Raw genomic sequence first — 23,198 nt, 5'->3', positions numbered from 1 at the left:
AATATGGTAACAGGGAACAAAAGATGTGGAAAATGCAACACACTTTACATATTACAGCAAAGAGGCCTCTTTATGGACACTTGGTTATAGCCATCACAAGAGAGTGATGGAACCATAAGCAAAATGTGTGTGTGTGTGTGGGGGGGGGGGGTGCGTGTGCACACTGGGAAGACTCCATTGCCTTCCACTGAGCAGTTGCGGAAGGGTATTGAGGAGGAAAATCATAAGAAAGGAAGGTACTGCCTCATTGATCTGGCTCTCTATTGACAAGAAAAGGGAAACATAAAAGGCCCTCAATTTTTTTTCTAAGTCCAGTCCAGCCCCCAAAGGAGGGAAAGAGGCTGCGAATGAGAGCATCTAATTTTCAGTCCCTTGGAAATTGAACATGAAGGGCTAGGTTCACCAGCCTAAGGGACTCTGACTGGTACCAGAGTGGGGTAAGGCTGAAAGGGAAAGCAGTCTTGAAAGAAAAAATTTAAGTGCAAAGTACCATAGAAAGTTTTTTGTTTTGAAAAAGAAATTATTTGTTTAACTTTTTAAACAGGTACATATTGGTTAAAAAATATATGAAAAGTCTGCATACCTACCACCTCTGAACCCCATTCACTCATTTTCTATCCATTACACAAATAAATCTGTTTGATTATTTTCAGGGGTAATAAATACTCTAAATATTAACAACAACGTGGGAACGACTAAACAGAACAGACAACCTGCATGGCCAGTACGGTAAGGACCAGTGGACTATAAACCCTAGATTAGTTTATTTGTCCTCAGAGATTTTCGATAAGTAGTACCCATGTTTTTTCTTCTTTACTTAAATAGTAATATAATATACCTACTATTCTGACTCGTGCTTTTTTCACTTAAAATATCTTAGAGATTCTTCCCTGTCAGTACATAAAAACTTTTCTCATTCTTTTTTGTTTAAAACAGATACTTAGTATTCTACCATATGGAAACACCATAATTTACAATTCCAATTTTGATGGTCATTTAAGTTGTCTTCAATCTTTTGCTGTTGCAAACAATGTTTTTTTCATAAATCATTTTGCACGTGGGAGCATACCTGAGGTTATGCTTCTAGGAGTACAATTGCCAAGTCAAAAGACATACGCATTTGTAATTTTAATAGATACGGGCTAAACTAACCTCAATAGGGTAAACTGACCTCAGTAGGAATTGTAATAACTTACACTTTCACAAACAACTTAAAACAATGACGTTTACCCTGCTACATTGCCAACAGTTTGTTATCAAACTTGTAATTTTGCCAATATTATAGATGAAAATTGGAATTTCAAAGTAATTTATTTTGTATTTCTATTTTTTGAGAGTGGCATCTTTTCATACACTTAAAGAGCAGTTTCTGTCACTGTTCATATTATTTGCCTTTCTTTTTATTGGATGTTGTTCTTTTCTTTAAATATGTCTAAGAGCTCTTATATATTATATAGATTGACCTTTTTGTCTATTATATAAGTTACAAATTTAGGACTGACAGATTTTTTTTTATTATGTTAAGAAAGTATGTTACTTAATGTTTTATTGAGCTTATAAGTGAAGAATGGATGTTGAATTTTGTCAAGTGCTTTTTCTTTTTACATCTAAAGAGATGGCCATGTGTTTTCTCATTAAGAGTTATCAATAGTGAATTATATTAATAGACTTCCCAATATCATATAATATCCTTAAGTTCTGGGAATAAACTCCATTTGATCATGAAATGTACTGTTTTATTTAAAATTTCAAAACTACAGTGAGATTGACCTGTAGGGTTTTTTGTTTGTTTATTTGTTGTTTTTTTTTTTGGGGGGGGGAGGGGACAGACTTTTCTGGGTAGTTTTATACATACATAAAAATAATTGAGATATTTTTATTCTTTTTGCAAAAAGAAAAATAAAAAGAGAACTAAAGTTATTCAAAAGATATCTTGGCCAAAAAGAAAAATTGAGTCAATTGAAGATATTAAAGAAGTGATGAGTTAGAGGGAGAAGTGAGAGAAGAAGAAGTGCGGGTAGGAGAGAGAGAGAAACGGATTTCAGTGGGGAGGAGAAATATGAGCTCTTTGCAGAAATTTATGGAAAAACAAAACAGAACCAAATAAAAACAAATGATTCAAACTAACCCTTTCAGACAACAGTCTACTTAAACCTCTGATAAGATAGCTTTCTCTGCCTCCCAGGGATTGCTGCTCTGTGACTTCAGCAACCCAGAAATCACAACAGAGTATCTTAATTCTTGGCCATTTGATATTATTTGGAGCCATCCCTACGGGTACATTTTTGAGTAGTAGTGATGTATACAAAAACCTGGTTTGGCCCATACAGAGCGTTTGTTCCCCTAGCCATAGTTCTTCCTTCCACAAGCTCTGTAAAGAATGTAGGAATTATTTCCTCTCACAGGTCATACTGCGAGGATCATTGACCCATCAATATCCTGTAACCAGAATGCTTGAATGGATTATATGCATATCTGTAACACAGAAAGATGTTTTGATGTCCAGGAGGTTTGAGCACAGACATACATTATAGACCAAAAATGGATCTCACCAGATTCTGGCATGATTTACCAATTCTAAATGGATTTAAACAGGAAACCCATAGAGGAAAAAAGAAATAATAGTCTCCAGGAACTTTATAAGACTTGGACTGTTTGTTCATTAATTCAACACATTTTTAACACCTATTATGGGCCAGGCTGGTCCTACATTATATTGGGATGAGAAACTGAATAGGACAGATAGACATAGTGTCAGCTGTCGCAGAGCATTCAGCTATTTATATTGTTATTATTATTATTATTTTTTGCATTCAATGTGGTTAATCAGTTAGTGGGATTTTTGTTTTGTTTTGTTTTTTAGTTTTGTAAATTTATTTGTTTACTTTTTACTAGAAAATGGTTTCTTCACATTAAGAATACTTCTAATCTCTGCTGGTCAAAGAACCTTAGGACTAGCATGGCCTATTCGGATTCATTTTGATTTGGTTCCTTTCATGGATGCCAGGTAAAATTAATGGAGAATGAGATAAGACCAAATGTGGGAGAGTGCTGGTATTAGCACCAGTTTAGGTTTCAGCCCTCCCTGCCAAAGCTATAAATACAAATGACCAATTTAACAGCATGAAAAAGACCACCTACAAGATCTATACCTGAGACCTAATCAGTTGCTCTGCGCCTTCTTTCAATTATAGGATCCCTGCCATGTTTATGGGGACTTTTAATGTGAGCATCACATTTTTGAAGGCCATATCATTATGACCATGTTTGATCTGAGGGTGGGAAAACATGAGCTCAAATAATGCCTGCACAAGGTTACTCTGAACTGAGCTGTAAATTGGAATCCACAAGAGCCTACTGTGGAAAAGAAAAACGATGTAAGGAAAAAGTCTCAGATACTGTGGAGATTGCTACTCTGAAAAGTGGTGCCATTAAAATTACTTTCGATTCTGTGCAGGAAATGAAATTAGTTAAGAACAAGGACCACGGTTTTGTCAAATAACACTATTTAAGGGCATTTTGAGAAGGGAAGGATGATAAAAGACATAAGGATAGACACATCATCCCCACATGAGTGTGGCAACAGGATATGATTTACAAAAGAAAAATTAAATCATCAGGATTGTTAGAACTGAATTGCAGCTCATGTAACAGCCTAACCATGAAATCAACAGAGTCACAAGGCAGGTATGTGACTTCTCAGGCATCGAGAACGCAATTGCTTAGGACTTTATGAGTGATAAAGCCCCCTTAGTAGAAAAGTGGGGGGAAAAAGTAGATTTCCTGCCAAATACTCTAGTACTATCAAAGTATGGAAGTATCTTTTCTCAATTATGGTTATTATATTACAGAGTGCTCAGGTACTCTGATACTTCAGGAACTTCTCATTCTATACCGTTTCTCTGTGCTATCTCATTCATTCCTGCTGCCCTCTAAAGTCTCACCCAGTGCTCTCCCATGAACCCAACATCTCTATCTGCCTTTCTCACAGATATATCTAATCAATGTACTCAGAGTTTATGTCATTGTTTTACATCCCAAATCTAGTCCTCCTCATCAGTATCTAGTCAGTTATCCAAGAAAGAAAAAGGAGTTATTCTTTTCTCCAGAAACTTTCTGAAAGTTTGTTTACTTCCAATGGGTTATCTAGTCCTGTAACTCCTAAAAGCTTTATAAACATGTCTCTTCCTTTCTTATTTTTACTGCGATTGCTTTTGTTCAAGTTCTTACCATCATTTGCTGAGACTACTCTCCAGAAGAGCTCGATAGACTGGCTTCCAGTCTTTTACTATTCCAAATCTTCTTTATATTGCTTTTAGTTATAATATATTTCTTAAAAACAAAAAGCAAATGATCTCACACACCAAAACAAACAAAAAGAACAATGTGACCACATCACTCCCATACATGCAATTTTTCAAGGGCTCTCTGTTTCCTGTAAGACAAAGTTCAGATTTTTTAGCAAGTCATATTGTGACTCTCTTCTCCTTTTTTGGTCTTGTGTTATTCCCATACACCCTGTGATCTAGCTACACCAAGTCTCTTGCCACTCTTCAAACATATTGTGTCTTTCATCCTAAGAGTCTCAGTGTTTTCCTCTGCCTGGAACATCCCTCATAACTTGTCAGCTGAGAATTCCTCATCCTCAACTTCTTCATCTGGATGACAAGGTGAAAATAGTGCTTACTTCGGAGGTTTGTCATGAGGACTAAATAAGAAAGATGATCTTCTCCCTGTAGTGTCTGGCATAAGCAGCACTCACCAAACATTAGCTGTCACTGTCACTGTTGTCATTGTCATTATCTTGTTATTTTCAAATTTGAACAAAAACATCTCCTTTGCAGAAAGCCTTCCCTGATCACGTGGAAGAGTTAGGTTACCCTCTTCTCTAACCGTGTATGCCTAATTATAATGCCATGTCACATTAACTTTGAAATTGATGGAATTTTCATATTTAAGTATCTCTGATATCAGGATATATCTCATTATCTATGACGCATCATGGTTTAATTACTAGCAATTTTTATTTCTTAGTAGTACTTGTAATAATGGTGTTTCTTAAAATAAATGGCATATTAGACAATATACTATACTTAAACTGTATCATAATTGCCATAAAAATTTGATTATTCCGGGTGGAAAATGTATATTTAGCGCAGATAAAAAAATCCTATATTTTCTATAAATCAGTGAAATATTTTTTTTTTAAAAGTACTACTATTTAAAACTCCATGATAGCCAAGAGATATCCCAGTTGCGTATCCTACAACTTGGCAAAGCTCCATCCCCTAAACCACAGAGGAGCAGCCTGATGAAGTAGCATGGCAGCATCTCCTTCAGTTAAGCAGAACAATGGCCAGACTCAGAGCAAAAGTGGGGAGGAGCTAGGTTACAAAATTGCATTCCAGTAACCCAGGATGAAAAATGAAGGCAGACCAAAAAACTGAAGAGAAGAATAAAGGACCAAGATGAGAAATGTCAGGAACCATGCCTCTAGACTAGCACTATCCACTAGAAATATAATGTGAGCCACATACTTATTTAAACATTTTCTAGGCGCCATGCTTAAAAACTAAATACCAGGTAAATTATTATTAATATTACGTTTTATTTATTTTACCTAAAATATCACTCTGATACTTCATTTAAATATTATCGTTTAAAATATTATTCTATAATCATGTAACCAACATAAAAAATCAGAAATGAAATGTTATGTGTTTTTTTGCACTGGGTCTTCAAAATTCACTGTGCATTTTACTCTTATACACCTTGGATTAGCTACATTTCAATTCCTCAACAGCTGCATGCCATACATAGCGGATAGTACAGTTCTAGATTGATTTCCGACCAACTTAAATAATGAGACAACAGTAACAGGCTGATTCAACGATGGCTGTTTTGACCACACAATACTGGGCATGTTTAAGATTCCTACAGTTTTATACTTTACTTATATATTTTTAAATTCTTTATAGAATGGCAATTTTTCTTTAAGTAATCTTTGTGCTTTGTTTTGGCTGATTTAGTTTTAACCACAATTTGAGGTTTGTTCTAACGTCCTCATATTCCCTTCATTATGTTGGTTAAAGGAAAGTTGACTCCTTTATTCGGTTAGACCTTTTCCTAACAGGATAGTCCTGGGGGGAGGGACAAGCATTTATCACAGTGCCCAAGGTATAGCAAGCTCTGAATAAGCATCTTTGAATACACGGTGAAAGGTGAATTAAGCTAGACAATAGGGGTTTTCAACCTGAGCTACACACTGACATCCTCTGGGAAGTGAAAAAAAAAAAAAAAAAAAGCTGATGTCTGATTCCATCCCCAGTGAGGCTAGTGGCAGGTCTGGAGTTTGGCCTGGGTGTCAAATTTTTAAAATCTCCCCTAATGATTCCAGTGTGCAGCCAGGGTTGAGAAACACTGCTCTGGGGTTTTCTTAGAACATCCTTCCATGGCTGCTCCCTTGCCTCCCTAACATGAGGTCCACTTTGCCCCATTTCCCTCTCTCAGAACAGACCAGATGTTTGAGACCTAGCAGAGGAGAAACTAACACAAAACTCCAAAAAGAATTTGGAAATTCCTTCTCCTAGACACCGAAGAAGATATTCAAGTTCTAAATCTATTCATATTTATTTTTTTCCAACAAAACTAATAAAATGCATAATTTAAGTTTTAAGATGCTAGCTGGTTTAAGGAGAAAGAGTTAAGACCACTATAGCATATAGGCATAAAATACCCAGATGTACACATTGTAGAATTTTCTAGATCTAGAATAATAGCAATTAAAAATAAAAAATGAAATCTAAGTACATATGAGCCTCATTTCAAGTTAATTCCATACATGTTAAAAGCAGACATTATTAATTGAGAGTCGGTCAGCAAAGGAAAATATTTCATGCTTTTCTTCAGGTTATATTTACATAGCATAATCATAAAGCAATGCATCTATTTTGATAAGTCACGTATAAAATCCACCTCATTTTAGTCACATAACATGTAAGTGTTGGTATCACTGTTGCTTTCAAGATGATATTTTGCCTGATGGCATCACTTCTACCATGTGTGAGGTTCAGCAGTGGCCAAGAGAGAACTGTGACTTCTACTTCAACACAGACAAGTTCCGCCAAGGAGGGGGAAGTGAGCTCCGCACCAAGGGAGTAGCTGGAATGGAGTTCCTCTGACTCATGGGCTGAGAATTTCCCTGCCAGCTCCCGAGATGGTTTGGCCATACTGTACAGATTCACCCTCCTTAATGGTCTTTTCCTGGTGGTGTGGTCTCATGTGGCATTTTTAATAAATAGAAACAGTATGTTGATATATCCTCAGAGGTTCCTATGTGTATTTCCTCTGGCTTTCTAGCAAACACAAAAGCTCCCTCTAACTATCCCACACTTATTTTTTCTCTTTATTGAGACATAATTGGCATATAACATTATATTAGTTGAAGGTGTACAATGTAATGATTCGATATTTCTATATATTGTAAAATGATCACCATAAGTCTAAATAACATCCATCACCACATAGTTATGATTTTTTCTTGTGATGAGAATTCTTAAGATCTACTCTCTTAACAACTTTCAAATATACAACATAATATTATTAACTCTAGTTAACATGCTGTACCTGACATCCCTAGGACTTATTTATTTATAATTGGAAGTCGTACCCCATATTTCTTTTCTGTTTCACATCTTAAGTTGAATTTGAGAAATCAGATTAAGAAATATCCAAAAGACATTAAACTTCCACAATCACTAACAGGGATCCACAAAAGTTCCCTAATCCTGCCAAAATCATGGAAGAAGAAACATAACTTGGTAGGCTTTCTAAGTAAGTACTGGGACTTGGACATATCACTTTTTTCTAATCCCGAAGGGTTGATGGGTGCCCAGTGATTGGATGAGTGGCATTCACCTGGCCCCAATTTTCCTTTCTGAAAAGCAATGAGAAATATAACACAAGTTTCCAAATTGCTATACTCATAAAACCAGGAAGATAATCACCATCCATCTGTCCAGACCCAGTGCAAATCTGAAATGCACTGAAATGACTGTATAAGCTTTGTATGTACGTCATTTGTCAGTTAACATGTACCAAGGATCCTCTTGGGTACCATGAAGAGACAAAATAAGAAAGGTCTTCTCACCAAAGTTTACAAAAACAGGAGTACTGTTAAAAAATTAATATTAAAACATTTTTGAAAGATGATATAAAAACTATAGGGCAACCACTACATGGAGTATGTAAGCACCATGGGAAGATGGACTAATGCCAATTTTAGGACTGCCAGCGGCCCGCCAGGACGCATGGGACAGTAGGCCTCTGAGAACGGTGTGGAATGAAGGATGTCTCAGAGTATTATGTACGTGCAGCTGACACAGCTTCCTACCTTTCTGGAAGAACTCTTCTAGTTTGTCCTTGAAAGGCTGAAGATACTCCTTTGGTGATTCCTTGCACACCACCACCATCTGTTTCTCACTTGCTGTGAAGAGAAGTTTGGAATTAGACTTCACAAGAACATGGATTTGCTGAGCCTATGCTCTGAGCTATGCACTTGGTTATTAATTGTGCAAAATGTTAATCAGTCACTGTTTATCCAAATTCAAAGGGGACAAAGCAAAAACAGAAACAACATAAATGAATAAACAAAAGTAATGAGCTCGCTTTATACCTTTCTTTAGGAACAGGAAAATGTATCACCTTCAATTTTTCTTTCAGAGATGCAGCAAAACCTCTGACTTGGGACAGGTGAGGTAGTACTCTGCTTTTGGTCTCCCGAAAATAGAGAGAGGCAAAAACTACTGAAGGACTAGTCCCAGGGAATTAATGGCCCTGGCTCTCTTCACATCATACTCCACAAGGAGAGTATGAAATCGATTTTGCAGAAATTCCCAGGCACTCAAGTCACCTGGAACCACTGAATGGCAATTCCTCGGGGTGACACCAATATCCAAGCATGAGAACTAAGCCCAGGTTAGGGAGGACTGCCTCTCTCTTCATGCTTCCCATCACCTACCCTTCCCATTAATATTCCACTAACATATGTGACATCATTTTATATTTTAAATAGATCACTTTTTTGATAATCAAGTCCCCTCAAATTAGAGAGTTCTGACTTGGTGATATGGGAACCACAATAATCCATAGTTTGCTATTATAAAAGGCAGTTGACCCAGGCAAGGGGCACTTCCCCAAGATTTCTACATGTTTGTGCCAGTGACAGAAATGCACTGGGGAGAGAACGGCTTCAATTTCCCAAAGCTAGAAATGAGGCATGATCACTTTGGTCTGTTGAACTTGGCCAGAAATTACTGAGATGTTCTTGTCCAAGAGAACATGTTAAAGCATTAGACAGTCACTACAAAGAAATCATGCCACGTGTTTTGAAAATAAAGAAACCTATATTCCATATCTTGATGGAATTTAAAAAGCACAAGGTAGGCATTTAGAAGAGAGTTAGAAAGGGGGCCTTTATTTATGTTGGGAAACTCTTATCCAATCATTTGCTTTCAAAATTAGCAACCCAGAATGTTTCCTATGTGAGCAAAGCAACAAACCTGTCAGCATTGACACACAGAAAATGCAAAAGAGGACACTAAAGTGTCCCTGAAACTAGTTACCAGACACGTTTCTCTTGCAATATTGCCAACTAGATTGCTGAAATCCTAGACAACTCTGGGAGACTATACAATTGTGCTGAAGATGATAGTATGACGCGAGGGAACTCTGTCATTTTTTGAGTCAAGTTCGGAATCAGCTACATTCTCAGAGGCATCTGCCGGGGGGTCATGAGGGGAATCATGGGAGGGGCCTAAACTCGGACTCTGTGTATTGACATTGTTCCTTTCTAAGAGTTTTTAACAGAGTCTATTTTAAATATCTGTGATTAGCTATTCTGATAAGCATTCCTATGCTGTCTATGAAACCCTGTCCATCGGAATGCAAAAACTTTTTCTTAATGATCTATCTTACTGAAGAAATATAAATCTTACCTGGAACGAATGGGAAACAAATTCTTTAAAACCAGCCAAACCATTATTTCAAAATACTCCCTTTCTTCACATTTTCACCTCTCTTTCTCAGCTTATTTGTTCTCTCTACAAAAACTACTTAATAACTTCTCTCTTATTATCAGGTTTCTCTTTACCTCTTCCCGAGTAGATGCGCCTGTGGCCAAATGATAAGTACCTCCTGCCCACCACTCTTCTCAATATAGTGGTGCCTTAGGCTGAAGTGGTATCAGAGAGAGAAGGAAATGGACAGAGTAGATGGAGCTGGAATATAGTTTGGAGGCAGAACAAATAGGTCTTGCTGATGACGTTAATACAGGGTTGAGGAAGAGCAAAAGATGAGCAATGTGTGGCTGGAAGTGCCATGTACTGAGATGGGGAATAGTGGAAAGTGTTATCATTTTGGTTTGTTCTTGTTTTGTTTTGTTTTGTTTTCAGGGAAGGGAGATCAAGTTAACTTTGAGGCTTATTAAGTTTTCTCTGATCTCTATGAATTACAAGGCAAGACTGTCCACTGAAAACAAAGGGGAAAAGGTATAAAATAAGATAAAAGTATTGATGGGTTCTCACTGCTAATTCAATTAAATTCCAACTCCCAGGCCTGGGATTTAAGGTCTTTTCCATTTTGGTACCATTCTACCTTCCAGCTCTATTTCCCATATATATTTGACCTACCTAACCAAAAGTATTTCCAAATTACGAGAACCAGAGGTCCCAGTTCCATATCGTCATCCATGCGGTCCTCTACGCATTCCGCCATCATCACATACATACTTTCCACTGCATTTGACAAAGTCTGTTCATCCTAAAAAAAAGTCCCACCATAAAGCCTTTTCTAATCTTAAGTTTTTGCATCTTTGAAATATCTATAGAGTATTTATGTTTTACCTTTAATTATATTTATTTATGTACTTATATTAATCCCTGAAAAATCATCTTGCAGGTTTCATTTACTTATCCTCAAACTTCTCCACATAGCTCCATGCACATCTTGTCAAAGCATAAGATTTCTTCACCTTAACTAGAGTCTTATGTGGATGAAAGTTGAAAAAAATTAGCAATGTTGACCCAGACTCAAAGTGGGCCTTCCTCATCTCTTTCCTCCCTTTCCAGGAGAAGTGCGCCACAGGGTTTCAGTCTCTTCACTCTATAAACACTACGCTTGTCCCAAGCTGATCCGAAGAGCTCTGTGTCTTTAAAGATCCCCCAGAACATCCATCACTTCATGCTTTAAGGTAGCAAATCATTCTCCTGATTGAGTAGTTCCGAGAAGCAAAAGCATAGCCGAAGACTGGTCAGTTGGAAGATGTCTGCTTTTGAGAATCGGCATTTTTCAATAGACTTTCATGGCCACATAAACTTTTCTGATGTTGTCTATCCGTGATTCTGAGAATGCAGGTAGCCATATTTAAAGAAAAGCCAGAATTTCTCATAATATAAATTGGAAGTCTTTAAAATTATTTAACTAGCTCTCTACTACTTCAAATGCCAACAATTTCATTTGCAGAGAACTATTTTTCATGAACACAAATAATACATGGTAAAGCATGTAGGCATTTTGGTAATAGGGTGTAATTGAAGACATGACAGTAACTTCTCCTGAGCAAAAGCAATGCTAAAGGTAGGGCTTCTTTACACAGTTACAAAAGCAAAACCTCTACTTTTGTTTGAATTAAAGGGGTTGATGATTGGGGTTCACCCTTTGTCCTGGCTATGATGGGGTCCACTGAAGTGCTCAGATTTTATGAGGCCATAAAGGGGTTTGGTAAAGGGCTTGTACTTGGATCAAGACCCATCTGGCCTCAGGTGGGCTATGGCTTTTCTCATCTGCAAAATGGGGACCCCCTCATAGGCATAACACGAGAATTAAGTGAGATAATGCATGTACAGTGGTTTATAGAATGACTGGCATTAACGAGTGGCCTCATATTGTTATTTTTATGATTTAGTAAAATTAAGAAACATGTTGCAGTCAGAACGGCAAAAGAGTCATAGCTGGGGATCAGCCACTACAAATGTTGTGCACTATATTTACAAAAATACGGCCCAGTGCAAATCTACTTTTTTGGAACATAGGGTTTTATTTCCTCACCAAAGTTCCACAACCAAACCATTGTAAGAATTCACTGAGGAGACTCCTGGGGAAGATAAAGCTAAATGTGAAACAAGTGCCCAAGGCCTCTGAGCCTCATGGTTCTGAAATTAGAAACCGAATCCAGTACAAATGAAAGCAGCTTGCCTGCTGTGCTCAGCGGCCCTCTCTGCTTCCCAATGGGCCGAGCCTCCCATGTGGCATATTAGAATTAAATTTGTCCACACAGTGAAAGCCCAGGGCTGCCCCTGACCGCCTCAACACAGTCGCGGTCCAGCTCCTTAACTTGCCTTGTCCGAGATGCTTTCCAGCAGACAAATGGGAGATCTGAAGACTAATTAATGATAACACCAGAGACTGGCAGTACATAAAGGAGAGAGGTCACTGACAAATCCACAAATGTCGTTTATTGTCCACCCACAAGACATGTATACAACATTGCTAGACCACCAAGGTTGACTCAGACACAGGCTGTGCCAGTTCTGATGTTAAAAGCCTTAGCCACACCAGATTCTCTTTCTTTTTCTCTTTCTATTAAGTTTTTGATAGAATTAAATATATTAATTCCTAGAGTTAGCTACTAAGTGATCATTATGAGAGATAGATTAAATGTTGAGAACCAGTACATAATGAAATAATAGACACTAAGTAGAGAGTTTTCTCATTTAAAAATTAAATGCTATCAACCATTATAATGAAAGAAAAGATACGGCCATGAATGTTTTAAAATTTCAGATATTAGACTGTTAAGGCCATAGGTGGTTTCTGTTATTTTGTTTTTGAACCCTAAGAAATAAAATTCATTGAGTCACTTAAAAAACATGGGTAGGTTAGAAGGATATAGAGGCAAGGCCCAGATAGAATAACTCAAAATCTAATACATGTTTAATGATCTTAACAGATCATATGTACATGAGTTATTTTTTAGGAAAATATGGAGCATATCTCTCTCTATGAGTTGAAGGATCTATGGATTTAGTAATGAAATGAGAATATATTTTTAGAGGAGAGGAAAGATTTATCTAGACTCTGTGTTTTAAACCTGGAATTCCCTTTTCTCTGTTTACCCATTCCTATCCCACCCCTCTACGGTTCTGTGCCAGTTCTACATCTCCTTCATTTTTACAAGGTCCCTGTCCTTTCCACGAGTTCCATGCTCAAAGGATCATTGTAGAGGATTGTTGCAACAACATATAGAACAGTTTAACTAAGGCGAAGATTATCCCAATGGGGTTTAAGTGAGAGATACAAATCAAAATCACAGAATGCTGGGTTAAGGAGATTATTCTAAAGGAATCATTTAATAAATACATCAATTTGTCAAATATCGACCATGTGCCGACTATGTACCGCAAATTGTACTTGGTGCTGGGGATATACCATTAAAAATAATCAGGCTAAAATCTCTGCCCTCAGACATTGTAGTAAATGGGTCACCAACAAAAACATCTTAGTGGGCAAAGCACAGAGTAATTACTGTTTCTAATGACTGGAACTGCATGCAAATGTATGGATTATTCCTTGCATATTAACATACTATACTCCAATGTCTCTTTTTAGTAATACCAAGACAGTATACTCTCCTTCCCAGTGCTTTTCTCACACACACACACACACACACACACACACACACACACACACACACAGAGACTTTTAGTTTTCTACCCCTAAACACACTGTTATCAAAACAAACTTAAAAACAAATTCAGAAATTGAAATTGCAATATTAGCACAAAAACTTACACGATTCTTTTTCATGGTCTTGGTCTTGAATAGAATGGTTAGGAAATTACATTAAATCTGATGTATTGAAATAGTAAAAGAAAAATGGCTTTTGGCTAGCTGTAATTCAGGGATTTCTATAGAAGGGAAAGTCATATATAAAAGTAGTAAAATATTAAGAATTTTTAATTTTCTCCTTAAAAACTGGTACAAATGAGAATGTACTATTTTTAATATATATATACTTTTAAAAAACGGCTACATAAAGGAAGATTTCAAGTGGATTTAAGTCAAAAACAAATGACAAAAGCTTGAAATATAAAATGCCTATTTCATGTGATTAATGGAGGGCATTATAAGGCTTAGTATGGAGAATAGAGGGTGGTATCAGAGGAAATCGTGGGCTGGGGTATTGTTGGGGGCAAAGAGAAAATCAATTCCAGAAGAGACTTATTTAGATTAGATTTCAAAGGGGCTCACAAGACTCATTTTCTGCTAAATAGCACCCCCATCCCAAGCCCAAGTTTCTGGTCTAGAATCAGACGACTGTGCATTGACCCTATGTGGACAATCTATATGAAATCAAACATGTTTTCTACCTTTATCCTTGGTTTGGAAAATCAGTTGATAGAATTATCATGGCCAAACCATTTCTACTAGTGACTATCTTCACCCAGATGCAAAAATCTGTAGAAAAGTGTTCAAAAAACTTGAATGGGCAACTGGGTATTAGGAGTGAAAAAACAGGCCTTATGTGCATGGTACCTGGGTCAGAATGGTATCTCAGAATAATACAGATGCACAGATGAAATTATGCACACCAGAGCCACTTTGTGTCTGTACAGATACAGAGTCTATGTATCAGAAGCCAATTAGGACATTATGCTAAGTGAAAGAAGCCCATTACAACAGACTACAGATTGCATGATTCCATTCATATGAAATGTCCAGAACAGGCAAATCTATAGAGATAAAAAGTAGATTACGGTTGCCTAGGGCTAGGGGAGGGTGGGATGGAGAGAGTGAGGAAGTGATGGCTAAGGGGTATAATGTTTCTTTCTGGGCTAATGAAAATTTTCTAAAATTAATTGCAATGATAGTTGTAAGACTCTGTAAATATACAAAAAAATCATTTAATTGTACATTTTAAGTGGGTGAATTATATGGAATTTGATTATATCTCAATAAAGCTGTTAAAGAAGCTAATCAGAAACTCTGAGCTGTACAACTGGAATGATAATGAACAGATAAATGAAGAATATCCTATCTGTGCTTCTTTTACAAGGTAGAGTAATTTTTTTTTCAAATTTCAGGTATGACCCTGTCTTCATTAGAACAGTTATAATATTTAAAACACCTATTTTCTTTTTCAATTACAGTTGACATTCAACATTATATTAGTTTCAGGTGTATGGCACAGTGGTTAGACATTTGTAGCTATAGTACTTATTAAACCATGGATCTGAAGTGGATAATGAGTCTGGAATACACATATACTTGAGAAATCAAAGTCTTTAAATGTACCAATAAATGTTATCAAAATAAAAGACCTATTAAATAAATAATTGGACTTAAGGCAAATACAAGCAAGACACTTAAAGAATTTGCTAACTTAAAAAAAAAACTGAAACAAGAGCTTTGGTATACAGCTAAATGTATTTATAATATAAACATATATACTTATTCATACCTGTTAACCATCATTACATTAGAAAAATTTCCTCTTTGAATTACTCTTAATCTGAAGATGCAATTATTTATTCTTAGTTTTCTGTACTCTCTATTGGCTTGGAAAGTTATTTAATACCTCTCTGACTCTAACTTTCTAACATTTCATGAGGACTAAGTGAAACAAACATTAAAAAGCATTTATGTACTGAACGGTAAAATGCTATCCACTTGAAACGGTCAAACAGTGCTAAGCTTAGCTAGATAACGTATTATACGTGGCTTTATTCTTCTCATTTCCAAGGACAACAATGGAATAACAACAACCTCACAAACCCTTTGAATAAATTGACATTGCTAATATGCTTGTATTTGGTAAACAACGAATCATTATGTTATAGTCTAATCCTTTTCACGGCCAACCTTTTTTAAAGAATACTCACTTTTTCTATTTCTTACTCACCACTCCTAGACCCACTGAAATTTACTTTATTCCCATTATGACACTGAAAAAAAAATACTCTAAAGTCACCAATGAATCCATCCTATTGACAGTGTCCTCTCCTTCTTTTCTTTCGAATCTCATTTCAGTTCACTGCCCAGCAGGATTTCATTCTGTTGAAGACTTCCCCTTCTTTGAAATACTTTGTCCCTTAGTTCTGAGTCCTCCATTCCTGGCTTTCTTCCTGCCTGTCTGCTCTGTCTGCTCTGTCGCCTCATCATTCTATATTCAACCATTAAATGTTAAAGTTCTTGAGCATCTCTCCTCATGCAATGCTTCACTCTCTAGGAAATCTCATCCAGGTAAATATTTCAGTAGCCACTTCTAGGACCGTGACTCACAAATTCACACATCTAGCCCATAGATTCATCTCTAGAAGAGCTCTTGAAGCCATCACTCCCAGAAGATTGATATAGTACCTTCTTACTCATTCTTCCCACATCCACCCTTGTTTCCAGATTTGTCCTCCACACTAGAGTTGAAGTGACCTTTAGAAAATACACAACTTACGGGGCCGATCCTCTGTTTCAACCCAGTTGTGGCTTCAATTACTCTTAGAAATTCTCCCTTACAAGGTCCTCCATGAGCTGGCTCCTCCTGCTTCCTCAGCCTGACACCATTATCCCTGCCACACTTTGTGTGCTGGTCACAGTGGCCATCTCTCGGTTCCTCAGACATAATCGGTTCCCTCCCATCATCACAGTACTCCTTTGCCAGTGATATTCTCCTCCGCCCCTAGTAACCAGAGCCTAGTTCATTGTTGGTCATCATTCTCATTTCACCTCAAAGTTTACTTCATCAGGATTTCTTTTTGACCCTTCACTCTATATCAATGAAGTCCCCTCTGTTACACAGTCTCACAGCACTGTATACATCCTCTTTGCAATTGTACTACAGTTGATAATTTGATTGTTACCCCCATTAGACAGAAACATAATATATCCTCAGCACCTGCTATAATGTCTAGCCCATAGAAGATACTGAGTACTTGCTAAATAAATGAATGAACTATCAAATTGTGGTGGGGCGGGGGGCAGGTGTTATACACATGCAGTACAGATATTAGTGCCTTGCTAGCATTTGGTTCTAGTATATACATATGCCAACACATAGAAAATATAAATCTCTTTGAATATCATGCCATTTTCATTGAAATTCATCCATTCAGATATGAAATGCATGTGTTTAAAACATCTTAAAAAGCTGGATTTAGAATTCTTAGAGAATGGTAATTATTAGAAACAAGAATCTTTGATAAATTCTTGGAGTCAAGCATCTCATCATCCCCAGATGAGGACTTCCGTGGATGTTATCTAGTATTCTGGCTTTAGGGAAATGGGATGTTGTCTTTCCCAACAGAGGAAGAAGAGTTTGGATCTCTTTCAGGAGATACATAAAAAGAGATAAGGGTAGAAAGAGAAGGACAACTGGAATTGAAAATGGATGGCCTCTGGGGCATCCCCACAGCTTCAGTAGAGCCTCCTAAACTCACAGGGCCAGTTGTGAGTGAATGTGGGCTGTGAATACTAATGAAGGGGCTGAGTTTTACACTGAGTTTAGACCTAGTGTAGAACTAAGACACCTTACAAGGAGGCAGAGGTACCCCCTATGTATCCCTCCAATACATTTCCCTTAAAATCTAATGGGTAGCCTTGTTTTTCTACAGAAATGGGATTTTGGCATAAATTGTTCATCGGTCACAGGAGACAGGGTGGTTTCTAGCCTTACTGTGCGCATGTGTGTGTGCGTGTGTGTGTGTGTGTGTGTGTTACACAAGTACTTAAAGATTCAAAATATTTATTGAGTACCTGCACTGTGCCACTAGTCGAAATGTTGGGGGGAAATATTTAACCAGACCTATTGGTCATATCTCCACTAAAAATGTTAATGAGAGTCTAGTAAACAGACACAGAACAGAAATCAACAACCAGATTGTAACATAGTGTGCTGTCATGGGACACTGGGTAGGGGCTTCCAATTCAGATTGGGTTTGGGTAGTGGCCAAAGAAGGTTCTTCAAAAAAGATAACTTATGAGTTGCCAAGGTCAAGAAAGAGTGAATCAGCCAGCCAAGGAGAATAAAAGAAGAGGGGAGTCATCTCAGACAAGGTAAATTATGATGAGTAAAAGTAAAGCATTATGGGAATGAGTGGGTCTTTTGGGAATAAGTTAAATGGTAATAGCATGACTGGACCTCAGGACATAGATCTTGTTTCTTTCCTAGATTTATAGTGTCCTGTGTCTAGATTTTGATTCAGAGGAACTAGATTCAAGGAACTGGATTCAAAGGAATTGAATCCAAAGGAATTAGAACCACTTTGCTTAGGAAAGGGTGTTTAGATAAGGCCATAGGAGTCGGAGGCTTATAATTTTAAACAAAGCAGTCAGGAAAAGTCTCACTGTGAAGATATTTGACTAGAGACTTGACCAGATGGGGGAAATCAAGAACGTTATTTAGCACACGTTAAATTTGAGACGCCAATACTCCTCTCCCGTTATATACGGAAGTCTTCAGTTTAGGCTGCATGGCTGGGACAGAAATAACACACTAGGAAGTCATAGGCATAAAAGTAGTATTTAAAGCCAGGAAAGTAGATGAAGTGGTAGGGAAAGAATGTAGGCAAAGAAGAAAAAGGGGTTGCAGGACAAATCCTGGAGCATGCAGCAGGGGAGGAGAGACCAGAAAAGGATGGGGAATGAGCAGAAAGTACAAAAGCAGAAGTATAGAATCACATGATCTGAGAGAAAACCAGTAATGCAAGGAAGAAAGTCATCTCTGTGCAATACTGTTGAGAGGTCAAGTAAAAGAGAAGTGAACACTGATTCTAGCAACATGGAAGTCATGGGGCATCTCAAAAGCAGTTTCAGGGACTGAGGGGTGGAGGGAGTAAGTCAAATTGGAGAGGAGTGAGGTAAGAGGAGACAAATTCTATAGCCGCTTGTTTAAAAAGCTAAGCTAGAAAAAAAAAAGCAAAATGAGAAACATCTTTCCATCTAAGAAGATGTTCTCTGGGGCTAGTCTGATCAAGAGTGGGTGTCCCTTTCCCCAGAGGAATGTTGTATAAAAATAAACCCACCAGGGAGCTTGATTCCCTGGGGGAATCCCATGATGCTGATTCACTTCACAGAAGGAGGCTGCCCAAGACCAAATTCACCTTAATGTCCCATGATCATGAGTATTCTCCATGAAAAAATTTAAGCAGAAGTGACAGGGCCAAGTGAGGACATGCCAACATGCTTTAGGACTTTTGGAAAGACTTGCAAAGCTGGGCCACCGACTACAGACTTTGCACGGAATTATCTAAAGCACTATACAAAGGTCCTTCCTATCAAACATCACAGCTGAGTCAGAATTTCCACTGTGATGGTTATGTGGTTATAGACACAGCCTTGGTCTGCGAGACATTAGTATGAAAAATATTCATTAATCACCTACTTATGACTAGGCCTAAATATAGGTGGATCAGGCATGGTATGATTTACAGGGTATTAAGCGATCTATCTATTTATTTAAAAACATCTCTTCCCATGGTCCCTATGAAAATCGCCAACATCGTAAGCCTTCTTATGAACTAAAGATGCTAAGTTCAGGAGATCTCCTTAGAAATGTATATATATAAGCTGGAAAAGAAAACCTCAAAGAAAAATTTATAAACACGTTAGTATAAACTTATTTCTCAGACTGGTTTAGAAAGGCTCGGTTTCAAGCGACAGACAAGAAAATTGTGTTGTAATGGAAGAAAAAGTCACATCAGGGTTTTGATCTCTAGGTAGACTGTGTAATAGGAAGCCTTAGGTAACTGGCCCCGAACATGAATTCCTGAGCATCTGAAGGGAAAGGGAACTCATCTGGGGAAGAGAACAGAGATTAACTTCTAAAAAGTATTAGGAAGGTAACACATAGAAATGTGAAAAACATTTACAAAAAAATAAAAATGGGAATAGAAATCATTCATGATACCATGACCTCAGCCCCTGCATCACACATATCTCTATAATTTAATAGGAGTTGCCTTTATGTTATTTTTTTAAATATACTTTCATTTGATAGAGAAGTTCGTATACCTTTATTCCTTCTATGAAACATATCATGTACACTTTCTCATATTATTTCACAAAATTCACAAGCATTGTGTTTAACAGCCATATAAAATTTCATCAGGTGGATGTGCCCTAGTTTGCTTACCAATTCCCCTGCAGTTGAATAGTAAAGTCCTTTCTACTTTATTCTTATAATGAATCATTGAGGCTTTAAGTAACATTGAAGCCCATAAAAACTTACTCTGAGTTTAAGATTACTTCTTTAGGATGGATTTGAGAAGTGGAATTACGGGTAAAAAAAGAAAAAAACAATTTGAGAGTTCTTGATACATTGTGGATACAAACTGCTTTGGGTATAACATGAACTGTACCAAAATAGGGCAGACAAAGGAGAGAGATTTTGAAAATAAAACTGTGCCTTCTCCATTGCTTTGCAGAGGTGGCTAGCTACATATGAGCTAGAATTGTGCCTGTCACTGTACCATAGGCCCTGTGGTCCTTGCATTGGAAGTGATTACACTCTATAATGGCAAACAGTGAGAAGACCATCGGGGCATTGAGGTAATTTACTCAAAGACGAAGACAACTGAGAACATAACAAATTTATTTGATAGAAGATAATCTAGGATTAACCACAGTGTAAGACTAGGCTTGAGGCCTGTCCCTGAAAGCAGCTATTTTGAAAGGTTACACGTCACATTTAATTTGAATGTAAAGCACACTACTGTCAATACTGGGGAAGGTATCTAAATTTGGGGGTGCCTACAGGCCAATTAAAATTTACATCGAACACTCAGATTCTAACAATATATAAACATGTATATAATTATGAACACAAAGTTTAAAATGCTTAGACCTGTGGATCAACAATATCCAATAATGATCTGGACACATGACTACAATTCGAGCCATTTGCAGAGAAGAGAGCTTACATTTTTGGCAACCAAGTGAGTACTATTTTAAGAAGTATCTTTAGTGAAAATCGGTGGATGAAAACGAAGAGGCTGCTGGTGAAACCAGCAAAGGCAGAGCAAAGCCCTATTGGGTAAGATGCCTCATTCTCACAGAAATTACATTCGAGGTCAAGCAATACATTCCACCCATTGCTCAAATCAGGAAAATGGTTTGCCTGTAGGAATGCTTAAAGAAAAAATACTTCCTCCACAGCCAAAATGCTTATTGCATGGTAGTTTTCACTAAAATTAAGTGATGGATTTTTTTTTTTTTTTTTTTTTTTACATATATAAATCTTGAAGGGGACAGGCCTGCCTCTTTACAATCCAAGGAAATCAGCAAGCGGAAGAGGTAGCAATACTGATTTTAGGATTATTTCCAACAGTACAACAGCTGGCCACAAAGAGACCAGCGATTAAGAAACATAAGCCCATTAGCAAGAAGCAACCTGTTTGCATGTCCCTCAACCAGGACAGCTGCAAACCTTCTGTAGTTTCTCTGACCTCTGTCTGGATCCAAGATCTCATTTTAGCCTTCACTGCTTAGTCACATTAACTGTAATTTCTACTCTGGAAAGTGTTTACATCTAAATAAACCATAGAGAAATGAAAGATAAAATATGGAAAGGCATAAAGAGAAGAAAGAAAAGAAAAGTATGCAAAGTTATTTTAAAAGACACAACCTAAACCAGTGGATTGATTCTGGTACCTAATCTTGGCTATGGGAATCACTGGCAAAGCATGAAGCTGGCAACTACTGCTGATCAGTTTGCCACTGTGTTCAGATTTAATGTGATATTTGGCTCACACATTTCAAAAAATCCCCTGTTCCAGCTAAAATATTTACACAGTCCTATGTGTCTCACTTAATGCCTGTTAAGCAATCGTCTTTTAAAATTCCGCAGACACTTGTAAATCTGTCGGGAGAATTGTGGCCTATAAACAAAGCTTCATATAAAGAGGGTTGCATTGTCAATTTGCTGGGAGTCGGGATTTCTTAGGATGTGTTTGAAAATAAAGTTGGAAATCAGAAATAGTTTAGAGTGAGTAACAACGTGACTGATAGTCTCACTGGCGGGATGGTGTTAGTGGCATTAACGGGAAACCTCCAGACACTGACCTCAGCTATTTAAAGCCCCACTCTCCTGTAAACCTGTCATTGATCCTGCCTCTCTGTGAGTTACGGCACAGGGAAAGTTACTGGTCCAGCAGCCCCAACAGTCTGCATCCCAGGGCCTGCCAGGTTAGAGAAGGTGAGTTGGTGAGGTCTGTAACAGGAGGCTATTATATGGTTACATACCATGTGAGTGTGTGTAAATGTTTTAGAAAGGATGGGGTACTCTTAGAGGAAAGGGGAAATTCTCCCCTGTGAGAGGCTAGGTATAACGGATTTTGAAATGCCCATTAAACTCCCTAACGTCTTTAGCCCTGATGTTAATGAGCCCAAGTGATAAAATTTAAAGGCAAGGGAGGCCCATCAAAGCTCTCACCTGCTGGCCTGGGGAGCCCCAGGAACTTGTCCCTGTCTTCAAGATGAGCCAGGTACTTGTGATAGGACTTTGAACAAATCACTCAACCATTTAACTATTCCTATTGGATTAGCTATCTTTTAATTCTTGCTCCATGTCACTGACAGGAACATTTCACTGGTTATGATTTACAATTAATTTTATAATAACTTTAAGAAAGAAAAATAATACACGAAAAGTACACTTCAGTTCAAACACTCAGCCCCAGCTTAAAACACTCAATTTTGGGGTGGAAGTCGGGGGTTAGGGGGAGGTGTGTCCTGGATTTAAAAAACAAACTAGATAGATACACGTAATTCCAAGGTATAGTTTCTTAAACAGGAGGTAGCAAATATATGTTCATTCTCTTTGTGGCATCACAATCAGGAAAGACTTTACAAATGTTTTTGTGGATCTGCCAAACAGCTGGAATGCAAATGCTGCTCACCTTCCCAACTATCAGACAGACAGCAAGTTTAATCATTATTCTTAGCGACAGATTACTGTTCCTGGCAGGAGAGAAATCAGGAGAGAGTAGGAATAAATTTCTCCCCTAGAAAATGAGGGTAACACTTGTACTTAAAATGTGTTTACAAATGACTTGATGTTTCAGTGAGTTTATTTAAAATTAGCAGCTAACTCAGTGCTTTGAATAAATATTTGCTGAACAAGTGAACTGATTGAAAAGGTCAAACAAGGT

The 23,198-nt window shown here is 37.5% G+C and overlaps 1 protein-coding gene across 6 annotated transcripts in view; it reads right to left on the bottom strand.

Annotated features, from left to right (window-relative positions):
• The window catches only part of FMN1 (formin 1), a 373,160-nt gene that overhangs the window by 80,375 nt on the left and 269,587 nt on the right, over positions 1-23,198 (bottom strand). For all 6 annotated transcript variants that reach the window (XM_016160807.2, XM_016160801.2, XM_016160803.2 and 3 more), the window contains one exon: positions 8,393-8,485. In XM_016160807.2, the coding sequence (XP_016016293.2) occupies positions 8,393-8,485 (93 nt within the window). The remainder of the gene's footprint in view (positions 1-8,392; positions 8,486-23,198) is intronic.

The sequence above is a fragment of the Rousettus aegyptiacus genome, unplaced genomic scaffold (assembly GCF_014176215.1).
Source record: "Rousettus aegyptiacus isolate mRouAeg1 unplaced genomic scaffold, mRouAeg1.p scaffold_m13_p_3, whole genome shotgun sequence".
Classification (NCBI taxonomy): Eukaryota; Metazoa; Chordata; class Mammalia; order Chiroptera; family Pteropodidae; genus Rousettus; species Rousettus aegyptiacus.
Note: the sequence above shows the minus strand (reverse complement) of the source record. Positions and strands in the feature narration are given on the sequence as shown.